Below are 12,832 nucleotides of genomic sequence, written 5' to 3' on the forward strand. Positions count from 1 at the left end.
CTGGATGAGGTGCATCTTCACCTGGGATGCAGAAGATACAAGAGATGTGAGACCACTGAAACGCCAGCTTTGCTTTTTTCTAGCTCACATCACATCTGGATGTTAGGTCTATGTTTTTAGGAGTTACAGAAGCATGAGAGGAAGATGCCTCGAGACAGTCTGATCACCTCTGAGAATGATGGTAAGACCATAATGGCAATTTTTCTTAATTGTTCATGTCAATATGTTTTGGGAAATATACAAACGCGGGTGAAGGCAATTTATTCAGATCATGTAAGACTCTTTGGTCTTTAATGTTGCTGTGATGACTGATTTGAACAGACTTTTGAATAAAGGCTCAGCAAGCTTTATGTTTAGCAATCAGAAAAAGAGTTAAAATACAGTTATTTATTCCAGATTTGTGCTGTTATTGTAAACACTGAAAAGCCAAATATCAACCAAAAACCTTTCCTCTTTCCAACTCATTTTGCTATATTTTTGAGCATTGGCCTCTGGCCCTTGGCTTTCTCTCCTGTCCTTGTGGGTTTGGCCACCCTGTCTCCCTTCATTAAGCTATTGTGTGCCTCTTTTGTGCCCCTCTGGTGCACCCGCCTGTAATGACCCGCGTGCTGCCCACTCCAGTTACACTAAGGGCACACATCAAAAGACCGACTACATAAATATCTGTTCAGTCTGTCAGTGGTCCTCTTTGTTTTCCCCTTTACTGCAGTATAATAGTGCCAGGTGAACAATAAGGCATATTTAACTTGGCCAGTGACAGGGGTCAGGTTGACACTGAGAATATGAAACATGCACTTGACTGGATTCATGAAGGCGATGTCATCAAAGGTGTAAAGGGGTAACAGACTGACTACAAAAAATGCGAGTAATAAATAGATAAAATAACAAAATATTAAGAGTATTAACCTTTCTTAGGAAAGAGCATTTCTTTAACGCTTAAAAACGTTATTACCTTTTTTTTTTAAATAATCACTGAAAGATGTTTGTAATAGATTTAACCCCTTCAGACTCAACCTGCTGATAATGATGATAATATAAACGAGGTGCTGTGCAATATTTAAATCAAACTTCTATTTGTTCTTAGACATAAATTCATACTTTTGCAGAAACAAAAAAAAAGACTGTGAATTAACAAACCATAACAATAATAAATTACACTTTAAAAGCTTAAATGTTTCTAAAGTTAAATAATCTTTCATCCACAGTTGACATTGAACTGGATTTAAAAGGTGAGTCTGTTCTTGAGATACATGAGTAATAAATAATGAAAAAGAAAGGTGCTAATCTTCCAGGTAAATTCTTCTGGCAGTGAACATGAAGGACTTGAGGTAAGTAGAGTAATATTCAGTTCCTTTTGGGCTTTAATGTACTTCATAGAAAGTATTTAGTTTTGTTCAATATTCCTTCTCTTGTCTCAAGATCAGCATCTTTATACAACTACAACAACACCCTGTGGTTAATCTTTTTCCTGGTTTATAAAGGTATCATGCATAACTGTAATTGTGATATTGGCTTGATAGCAAGTAATTATATAGATTATATAATTTGAAACTGTATAAATAATCCATCTTTTTCATGCTACTCGAAATATTGAATGAAACAAAGTCTATGTGTTTACTATAGGTGAGGAAGACATTCAGGAGGGATACAGGAGGCAAAGCCACCGAGGGAAAAGAAGAAATGTTGACAGAGAGAAAAAGAGAGGAAACAGGAAAAAAAAAGAAGCATCTAGATCAACTGAAGTTGAAGAGGAATTCCAGCATAGGTCCAGAAAAAGTGGCAAGAAGAGACGACCAAAAACTGAGCATGAAACAAAAGGAAAATATAATAAAACCAGGCAAGATGCCACAGTATCAAAAAGCAAGACAACAAAAACAAAGAAGAATGAAAAAACAGAAAAAACAAGAGGAAGCGGGGATAAAAAAGAGGGAGTCACAGAAGAAAGAAATGAAAATAGAAAAAAGAGACATGAGAGTGCCAAAAAAGGTGAGAGGAGAAAGGATAGAGATAAAGTCAAAGAGAAAGCACCGGAGATAAAGAAGAAAAAGCAGAAGAAAGTTGCTGAAACAAGGTACAGTAGTAACTGACTTGTAGTTCAATTTTTTTCAGGAAAATTTAATCTTTCACCAATACTGCAGTTTTCAATGTCTCAGTTCAGATCAAGAGACAAGTGAGGAAGATGAGAATGAAGATGATGTTAATAAGGAGGGGCAGGTGAAGCCCGAGTGTCTTTCACCAGAGGAGCTGGAGAAGCTGAAGGAGGCGGTTGATGAGAAAAAGAAACTCGTTCAAAGTCTGAGGGGAAAGCCATGGCCAATGAAGAAGAAACTTGTCACTTTACGGTATTTTAACTTCTTACACAAAAGAACAAACAGCAACACAAAAAAATAAACGAAAAAACAAATTCATTTAAAAAATATGATGATTTGAATTAACTTGCAGTTTATTTTTGGATGGTAGTTTAATTAATTCTGTACCTTTTCATAGGGAGTCTCAGGAGTTTGTGGAAAAATATGAAGGAGCTTTGGGGAAAGGGAAAGGCAGGAAACTCTATGCATACAAAGTCATGATGACCAAGGCAAGTGCACTCTCGTTCTCACTCAGTCATATATTAATCTTTTGTACAGTATTGTATATGTATTTTCCTTGTTCATTCCTGTTATTAGAAATGGATGAAGTTTCAACGGGACTTTGAAAACTTTAGAACTGCCTGCATTCCATGGGAAATGAAAATAAAGGAGATTGAAAGTAGGCTTTATTTTTAACTAATTACTAAACGGTTATTTCCAAAACCATTAAGTTTCCTTATTACAGTAGTTTATGCCTTTTGACACACAGGTCATTTTGGCTCCTCAGTCGCTTCATACTTCATTTTCTTGAGGTGGATGTATGGCATCAACATGATCTTGTTTGGTCTTACCTTCGGTTTGGTTATGGTGCCAGAGGTATGTGCCTTCCTGAAATGCAGCTTAATTAAAGTTGATCTGGGAATGAATAACAAGACACTAAAAAATTGATTTGATGTATTGCTCGGAAAAAGCCATTTAAAACTTTAGGGAGGAGCAATAAGATACAATCAATACAAAGGAGGCAAGCAGTGGGTTCATTTTCATTGATTAGTATTGTATTGAATTGATTGCTTCCTCCAAAGGAGCAGTAAGAATTTCAAATCAATACAAATACACATCACCCCTTTGCTTCCTTTTTGTATTATAAATACAAAGAAGGCAATAAAAAGTGTGTTTTTTATTGATTTGTATTACAAAAAAAATACAAGTACACATCACACCTTTGTTTGCCTCCTTCGTATTGATTTTACAGTCAATATAAAGGAGGCCATGGGGAAGAGCTTAGCTGCAGTGTATTAAAATAACCAGGACATGTGAAGGAGACCTGACTAATATCTAGGTATTGTAACTTACAGTAGTGAGTGCTTGAAGAGAGAAATGTTTTCATGACTTCTTTAGGGCCATGGCATGAAACTTTAAACTGCCTTAAGCTAGAAAACACAACACTGTACAATATTCTTGAATTGATCATCAAAAAGAAATGTTAGAATTAAATATTACATCTAGCTGCCTGGGTGATAATTGGTATATTGCAAGTTTAAGATAATTAAATTAGAGGAAATATTGAGCCATACCATGTTTATGTTAAAAAAGCTGTAAGTTTTACTAAACTGCTGTGATCTCTGGATTTTCATCAATGGAAATGGTAACTAACATTATAGTTTTAAATAAGCTGATTCAGAGTATAGTATGTAAATAGAAACATAGGGTCAAAGACTGAGCCCTTGGTCATGCCACAAGTTAGCTGAAGCTTCTTGTGCATATTGCTAACAGGCATTAATGGGACGTCCTTATGGCAGCATCCCAAGAAAGACCGTCCCTAGAGCTGAGGAGACCAGTGCCATGGACTTTGCTGTCCTATGGGACTTTGGGGTTAGTTGTAAGCATAATACTATGCTCCCCTTAATTGTAGATAGGCTCTGGTTTACTCTTCTTTCAGATTTCTGTGTGTTAAGGATTTTAACTATAATATCTGTTCACAGGGTTATGCTCAGTATTCAGTCCTCTTCTATGGTTACTATAACAACCAGCGCGCTATTGGTTGGCTCAAATTCCGAATGCCTTTATCATACTTCCTAGTAGGTGTGGGAACAGTAGCCTATAGCTACATGGTTGTTATAAGAACGTAAGTTTATAATACTTTCATGTCATTCATGCCTCTTTTTGATCTACTGTGTTGTACTGAAAGTGCATCTATTTCCATATAAAGGATGGCACGTAATGCAAATGAGTCTGGTGTTGGCGATGATAACAGTTTTAACTTCAGCTGGAAGATGTTCACCAGCTGGGATTACCTGATAGGAAACCCTGAAACTGCCGACAATAAGTTTGCATCTATCACCACCAACTTCAAGGTTAGCACTGCTGACAGTTGGATTTCCAGTTTAGTTAACAGTTGGAACAGTGTAATGCAGTGATGCGATCCATTTCCTGTCTCTTACGTCATTAGGAAGCAATCTTAGAGGAGCAAGAAAGCCGGAAAGATGACAACATCCATCTGACTCGCTTCTTGCGGGTCCTGGCAAACTTCCTGGTCTTGTGCTGTTTAGCAGGAAGTGGATACCTCATCTACTTTGTAGTGCGGCGCTCTCAAAAGTTTGCACTGGATGGTCTGGAAATTCACACCTGGTGGGAAAGGAATGAGGTATAGAGACAGAATACCAAATTAAATAAATAAATAAACAAAAGTATTGTCTATGTTTATGTAAAACTATCATTACATGAACGAAGGGAATATTTAACAGCACATGTTTTTGGACAACACCAATCCAGTTATCCAGCTGAGATAAATTAAATCATATTGTTGAAACCACCAGAAGTGTAATACTAACAAATTTCAGTCCAAAGGAGAAGTAATAGTCTGTGATATGTCAAAGAAACTTAGAGTGGCCTCTTAATAACTAAAGGTGTTTCTTTTGGACTCACTTTGGTGTGCATTAATGAACTATTAGGAGATAAATATATATGCAACACATAAATGTGTTAATATGTTTTTTTATCATAAGGGTTTTGTATCTCTCAGGTGAACATGGTTATGTCATTACTGGGAATGTTCTGCCCCATGCTGTTTGACGTCATCAGCACCCTGGAGAACTATCACCCTCGTGTCGCCCTGCAGTGGCAGCTGGGTCGCATCTTTGCCCTATTTTTGGGGAACCTTTACACTTTCATCATTGCACTTATGGACGAGATCAATCTTAAAGTGAGGATCTAAATATCTAGATTCATGATACTAATCCCAATGTAATTAATCCAAAGCTGTCTGTTTCAGAGAGAAGAGGAAAAAGTAGTTAAGTTTAATATAACTATGTGGGAAACCGGTCTTCACAATGGTACTGAATTGGAGAACTACACAGCTCTACCCATCCACCCCTCTGATGTGCCCAGAGGGCCCTGCTGGGAGACTATGGTGGGCCAGGTCAGTGTGCATGTGCTTGTTTAAACTATTATGTAACTCTGTGATGTAATTACTGTTGCAGCATCCACAAATGTGCACAACATTAAACATTTTTTACACCGCTCAACATTATGAACATAATTAAATTAAAAAAGTAGAAAAATACTTTATTAATCCCAGAGGAAATTTGAAATGGCTCTATGGGCTTAAATATAATGAATGTAAAAAAAAAAAAACCAAAAAAAGTTTATTTTTTTAAATATATTTTTACTTTTCAGGTTGTTTACCATATTAACGGTCTCTCATTAATTACCTAAATTAAAGAGCCATCATCATGCTCATTCATAGATCCATATTTTACTACAACAATTCGGTCATATTACATGGTAATAAACTGTATAGCGCAAATTAAATACGTTTCATCAAATCATCATCTGTTATAGGAGTTTGTCAGGCTAATCATATCCGATACCATGACAACTTATATCACGCTGCTGATTGGTGATTTCCTGAGAGCTGTGCTTGTCCGCTTTCTGAATTACTGCTGGTGCTGGGACCTTGAAGCAGGATTTGTGAGTTTCCTTTTTCACAACCTCTTCAATACACATAACAAATAGGAACACACGATCTGAGGTAAATGGGTGTGTTTGTTTTGAGTGTCGACAAAACAGTTGCATTAAAGTTCCTGTTGGATTTTTTTTTTTTTTCAAAGCCATCCTATTCTGAGTTTGATGTCAGTGGAAACGTCTTGGGCCTAATCTTTAATCAAGGAATGATATGGTAAGAATAAAACATTGATTTTATTGCAATTGGCACCTTCTGAAAGCAACTTTTTAAAATTTAGGGTTTTACTCACAGTGTATCTGGTGTAATAAAAACATGGTAAGCAAGAATAATGATGTGCTTTTCCTAATCTTTCCCTCCAGGATGGGTGCTTTCTATGCTCCTTGCCTGCCAGCCTTAAATGTCCTGCGTCTCCATGTGTCCATGTACTTGCAGTGCTGGGCTGTGATGTGCTGTAATGTGCCGCAGGAAAGGGTCTTTAAGGCCTCAGGCTCCAACAACTTCTATATGGCCATGCTGCTTGTAATTCTCTTTCTATCCACTCTCCCTGCCATCTACACCATTGTCACCATCCCTCCTTCATTTGACTGCGGACCTTTCAGGTATTGATGCAAGGTCAAAGTACCTAGTCTGGGAAATATAATTGCTTTTGTTTCTTTTTGAACTGACACCCTCTTTTCATAGTGGTAAGAACCACATGTTTGACGTGATCCATGAGACGTTGGAGTCGGATTTTCCTGCCTGGTTTGGTAAAGTGTTCAGCTATGCCTCTAACCCAGGGCTGGTGCTACCCTTCATATTGCTTATGGTGTGAGTGTACAGCAGACTACTATATATGAAGATTTACAATAAAATCTGTTAGTGCTGAAAGATTTCATTATTGTTATCATAATTATTTGTTTTTTTTCTCCTTCAGATTGGCCATTTATTACCTGCAATCCACATCTAAAAGCTACAAAGAAGCTAATGTGGAACTCAAGAAAAAGCTACAGACCGTAAATAAATATGTTATTTATTTATTTATTTCATCTGCTCATATCATAGGTTTTAATTGTTCTGAAGACATTTGAACTTATTGATTACACATGACAGTCACATATGTTTGGGTGATAATTGTATAAATATAAAGATTTAATTAAACACTGATTCTCGCCCCCCCCCCCCCCCAAAACAAAACAAAACAAAACAAAAAAACCAAAACAAAACAAAGCAAAGCAAAGCAAAACAAAACAAAAAAACCAAAACAAAACAAGACAAAGCAAAGCAAAGCAAAGCAAAGCAAAGCAAAGCAAAGCAAAGCAAAGCAAAGCAAAGCAAAGCAAAGCAAAACAAGACAAGACAAGACAAGACAAGACAAGACAAGACAAGACAAAAAACGTCACTATGATAAAAAAAGTTAACTCAAAATACTTCACTGGACCATGTTTAGACTTAATTTCTTCCAGTATTTGCAATAATTTTTCACAAAGATCTTGAATTGATGATGGGAGAGTCTGATCACTGTGCAACACCCTCTCCAGCACATTCTAAAGTTTCTAAATGAGGTCAGAGTCAGATCTGGACTCAGGGGTGGTCAATCCATGTCTCATGCTCCTTCAATCTCTTTTTAACACGACTTATTCAGTAGGAACAAGGCATAATGGCTGCATCCCTGTATCTACCTCTGTTCTCATTCTGATGGACCCATAACCCTGGAACAGGGTACATCTGGATGCATCAGAGCGTACAACCTTTTCCCAGAAAAAAGAAGGGAGGGTGTTGGTTCTTAGTTCATTCAATCAATTCTTAGTTCATCTAACACCCTTCTCCTTTGCTTTGCTTTCTTTATGCAAATTGAAGCTTTTTCTCCAATTAGCCTTGATGATTAGAAGTTTTTTTGTGGCTACAAAGCTGTTCAGTCCCAGTTCTTTAAGTGCCCTTTGCCTTATTTTCACTATTAAACAGAACAGAGTTCGACTGTTTTTTTGTTTTGTTTTTTTTCTATTTGATTTCATCAAATATTTTGAGTGGCCGCCAACCACCATCATGCAGGATTTTGTCCAACCACATTTCTTAAAGCAATTTTAGTATCTGCAACCTCCTTAGACCAGTGGTCACCAACTCTGGTCCTCAAGATTTACCATCCTGCATGTTTAAGTGCTTCCCTGGCACAACACACCTGATTCAAATGAAAAGGTTCCCCAACAACTTGTTTTCAACATATGGACCAGCATGTTATGGGTCATTGATTTGGGTCAGGACTTTGCAGAAGGCAAACATCAAAACCTGCTGGATTGTAGATCATCAGGACTGGAGTTGGTGACTGCCTTACATGACTTCTGAGCTTGATACCAATGATTGGGTTCCACCTATTTTTTTTTGAATGAGCAGATACTCATTGAAGTAGATGAGGTGAAATAACTTGTTGTAACTGTTAGGTAATTATCCATGTGCCTATTTGCATAGCTAAATTCAGGTGGTGACTCTATTTTATTGGCCTGGGAGTGTATATAAACAGTGTTAAAATTTACAATTAAAGTTATAATTGTAACACTGTATATAAAGAGTGCTACAATAATAACTTTAAACTCTAAATGTAATCACCAAAATATTTTAGCAACACCAAAACATTAAAAAATGTACAAATTTGCACATAAACCACTCAATGCCCCAATTATTTTCTGTTGCACAGTGTTGCACAGTGCATTTGCTCCAGCAGAGAGCAGCAGAGTAATACCTGAAAAAAGACCTGAATAAAATAACTGATTATGCAATTTAGATTTTTTTCTTTCACTGAACTGAACACTAAGATTGTACACTTCTGCTACACAGACACTTTTTCCAAAAATGTATTTTCCTTTTAATTGTAAATGTTTTTTATGTGTGTTTTTATTGTGGGATCTAAAGGCTGTTAAACTAAATTGCTCTCTAGTGATAAATAAAGCTGTCTGACTCTGAAGATATTTGTCTCTTACAAGCAAAACGAGGAAAACAAGAAGAAGAATAAACGAGCAGCTCTCAAGGCTCAAATGGATCTAGAGGAGGCCAGAAGAGCTGCATCGCAGGCTACAGAGAAACAAAAGAACACCAATGGTTTGTTTCAAAGTCGTGAAGTTGAGCCTTTTGAACACTAGATTAAAGTAAAAAAATGCAAGGCAAGTTTATTTGTATAGTACATTAATAAATGCAATCCAGATTTCTGGTCAGTAGATAAAACACTGCATTAAAACATAGGGACTTTATGGTGGTTGGCATGGCGGCCTCACAACCAGAAGGTTTGAGCCTTTGCTTTGAGGTTTGGACAGTGGTCTCTGTGGAGTTTGCATGTTCTCCTCGTGAATGTGTGGGTTCTCTCCTGGTACTTTGGTTTCCACCCACTACCCAAAACCATGCATGTTAGGTTAACTCAGTGTTTCTCAAATCCAGTCCTCAGGCCTCCTGCCCTGCATGTTTTATGGGCAACCCTACCTTAACACAGCTGAATGAAATAAAGGTTAAGGCTCGTTGACAGGAAGTTCAATAATCTGACTCAGGTGCTTCGGAGGAGGATCATGTCTAAAGCAGGCAGGGCCGGGGGGCCTGAGGACTGGATTTGAGAAACACTGGGTTGACTGGTCACTCTAAATTCTCCCTTAGCCATTGGCCCTGGATTGGACTGGCTGCCTGTCCAGGGTGTACCCTGGTTCTGTCCAGCTGGGATAGGCTCCAGCTTCCCTGATACCCTGGACTGCACTAAGTAGTATATATTTCTATATATTCATATGAATGAATGAATGAATGAATAAATGAATGAATGGGAGGAAAGTTAACAAGGTACAATAACTTCTGAAGGTTTTCTGTTTTGTTTCTAATTATGAGAAATTAAGTCTCAATAGTGAGTTGTAAAATGCACCAAAAGCTGGAGTTCCTCTGACATCTGGACATTATCAGTTAATTTTAGCCCACTGATCTTTAACTAAGAAAAACTGAGTTTGAAGAGCCATTAAGTGTTATATTTTATTAAAAATTAATCTATTAATATTTCATAGGCTTGTGTTGAAACATTTTTTTTCCTTTTGCTTTTATTTCTTTTAATATTTCAAATGTATTTAGTACAGTTTCTTTCCTCATTTATTCTGCCATTAGTTAACCTTGATATTTGTTAAAAGCAATTGTTGCACTATTACTACTCCTGTTGGGATACATCTATCAGAAAAGGCATGACATTGATACATAATCCCATGAGGACATGCTACCTCAAATCTGAAATAATATGGTTCTTGTTTCTACCTTTCTCCTCAGAAAATGGTGAAGAAAATCATGGTAGAAATCCGAAGCTGCATCATGGTAAGAATGGACGTGACCCTCCTGGAGATAGAGAACGCCAACACCTAGTCAGAGCTCCTGTACCTAGGACCTATCACCACAGTAACCACGGGACGTCTGGATATCTGCCTGGTTTTACCCGGCAAAGTGAGCCAAGGATGTATAGGGAGTAGCCTGCAGAGACACTGAGAGAATGAAAACAGAATCACAACCATGCACATGGATGCGAACTGGGAAAAATCTGAATGCTGGCATGACAGTCAGTGCACATGTTTCTGAAGCAGAACTAATATCTTTTAAACTATGTATTTAAAAGTATTAAAACAACTTTGTATTTGTCTTTTTGTCTACCAAATGAATATTGACAATAATCTTATTCAGATAATACATTAAAAGATTGATATAGTGTTTTTTTTAATTTTTTTTGTAAAGTCTTTATTTATTAATTTCCAATTTAAATAGGTAGAAAATATAAATAAAATAATATGGGCATGTCTTTGTTTTGTTTTGCTTTTTTTAAATGAACATTTCCTGAGACATTTCCTCACTGACATTAGGCCAAAGTATTAAAGAATTAATTGCACATGGGTACCGTTTAACCTCACATGGATATAATGGATCCCTTCTCTGACTGGCCTGAAACATTCAAATCTGGTTTTCAGCAGCAGCATTGCAGTATGTGAGCTCTGAACTTGGTAAAACACAAAGTCTTATTATTTATTTTTTGGAATCACAGTGAAGGAATCTAATCTGGTCAAAACCCCAGGTTTGGCCGTCATCATGTAACAAAGATGTCTCATAATCTGATAACCTCTTTGCCATATCCAGTTTCTCTGTATCAGATCACAATCTCTGATAGCAGGGGACTGGGGGTCCCTGCCAGTCAACCTGTTAATTAACCAAACTTCCAGCCAACATCTAAACATGACACTCCTTAACTAACCTTTACCTACATAATATTCTGTACACTGAACCATCTGAATTTTTCTCTTATGTTACCTTTACTAAGATGTGCAGTGGGCAGGTTGCTGTAGAGGAGAATGGTTGTCATGTCATATTTAAATAATATCAAACAACAAATCAGTCAGCTCATAATGCTGCAGACATTAAATGGCAGGGTCAATTAAATCCATTTTCATTTTTACTCATGACCAATTCATGACAAGTAGGCATTAAGAATTAACTATGCAGATATTTGAGATCCAGAGGAACTCAAGTAGGTCCTTCTTTTCATACAGGCTCTTACAATGGACTGCCAATCCAATTACTCAATGAAGAGTGAGAAGACTTTGATAGGTGCCAGTTAGGATTATTCTTGTCTGCTCAAGATACTGTCCTAATATAACAAAGGAAAAATGGAAAGCTAACCGCAATTTACTGTGGTAACACCAGCCTCCCAATGTATCACCCTTCTGGAGTTGTGTTTTGGCTCCGTCCCAGTTTCCTCCTCTGTTGGTACAATGTGACATGAAACTGAGCCATGATGGATTGCACATGACCGGACATCTCAATCTCCGCTGCATCATGGCGAGCATCTCTTATTCACTGATGAGTCATAAAGACAGGAATGAGGCATTGTGGTTCTACAAGCACTGATTTGAATGCTGCAATGGTGTTCAGTCTTATTCTTTTAGAGCACAATCCCCACAGTGAACTTGTGAAAAAGTTAGGATGGTTATAATTGATGGATCTCAAGTTTTAATGCATTTAGCCCCTAAATGTAAGTGAGAGGGAGTGATTAAGACTGATGGGCATTATTAATGAATGATTGTAGGATTCACAAGAGGGATACTGAGATGGATGAGGAAGACATGTAAAGAGACTCAACCTTGTAAACTTAGCTTGTCTGTCAGGTACATCTATTCAAACCAGTTCATGGTTTCTCTCTGTTAGCTGCATTGAATCTCATGTTTCTTCCTGCATTTTTTAAAAGCTCAGATCTCACATACAGTAAATAACCATCCAGATTGTGACTACATTTTAGCGCTTAATCACATTAAGTTGGTAAGTCTTCGGTCTACGTTGTTGTAGGCTAGTAAAACAGGTATATTGCTTACTGCAGTAATCAATGTACTTGACAAGTGTGATGGTTTATTGCACAACAAGTGAGTTGTTGTCATCAAAGGAGAAATGTACCTAGCAGATGATTGGATGGACTATCTGTGCATCACAGGCCAAGTGCATTAATCAGGTCCACAAAGAGGAATGATTTGACATGATCCCACTGTTGCCAAAGCAATATATTTAGTTAAAGTAAGTATTGTTGCTGCTTGTCTGTTTCCAATAAAGTAATGCTTACCTTTAACACAAGTAAACCCCCAGTAAGGTCAGAAGTGGAAAAATGGTCTTATTTTATTCAAAAGATATTTTTTTATTACTTTTTTTGTTGCTAAAGGACATCATTAATATGTATTACAGTAGTATTTGCTATAAGAAAAGAAGATTACTTTCTCATTGCAAATTCGAGCCAATCTGCACTTTATTCTATGAGCCTGATATTTTTCAATACAGAAAAGTA

General features: G+C 37.1%; 1 protein-coding gene across 1 annotated transcript; it reads left to right on the forward strand.

The window, feature by feature from the left end:
• Positions 1–1,314: 1,314 nt before the first annotated feature.
• Positions 1,315–10,503, forward strand: tmc1 (transmembrane channel-like 1; the record flags this gene model as incomplete). Its single annotated transcript, XM_079251695.1, is given in 21 exon segments — positions 1,315–1,328; positions 1,420–1,481; positions 1,624–2,071; positions 2,154–2,342; positions 2,488–2,578; positions 2,667–2,748; positions 2,839–2,945; positions 3,843–3,941; positions 4,052–4,194; positions 4,279–4,423; positions 4,519–4,713; positions 5,092–5,271; positions 5,341–5,487; positions 5,910–6,038; positions 6,179–6,246; positions 6,393–6,632; positions 6,715–6,840; positions 6,947–7,025; positions 8,988–9,102; positions 10,291–10,480; positions 10,482–10,503. Coding segments are annotated over 21 exon segments (2,871 nt in total).
• Between the last annotated feature and the right edge of the window lie 2,329 nt (positions 10,504–12,832).

The sequence above is a fragment of the Telmatherina bonti genome (genome assembly GCF_933228915.1).
Source record: "Telmatherina bonti genome assembly, chromosome: 13".
Taxonomy (NCBI): Eukaryota; Metazoa; Chordata; class Actinopteri; order Atheriniformes; family Telmatherinidae; genus Telmatherina; species Telmatherina bonti.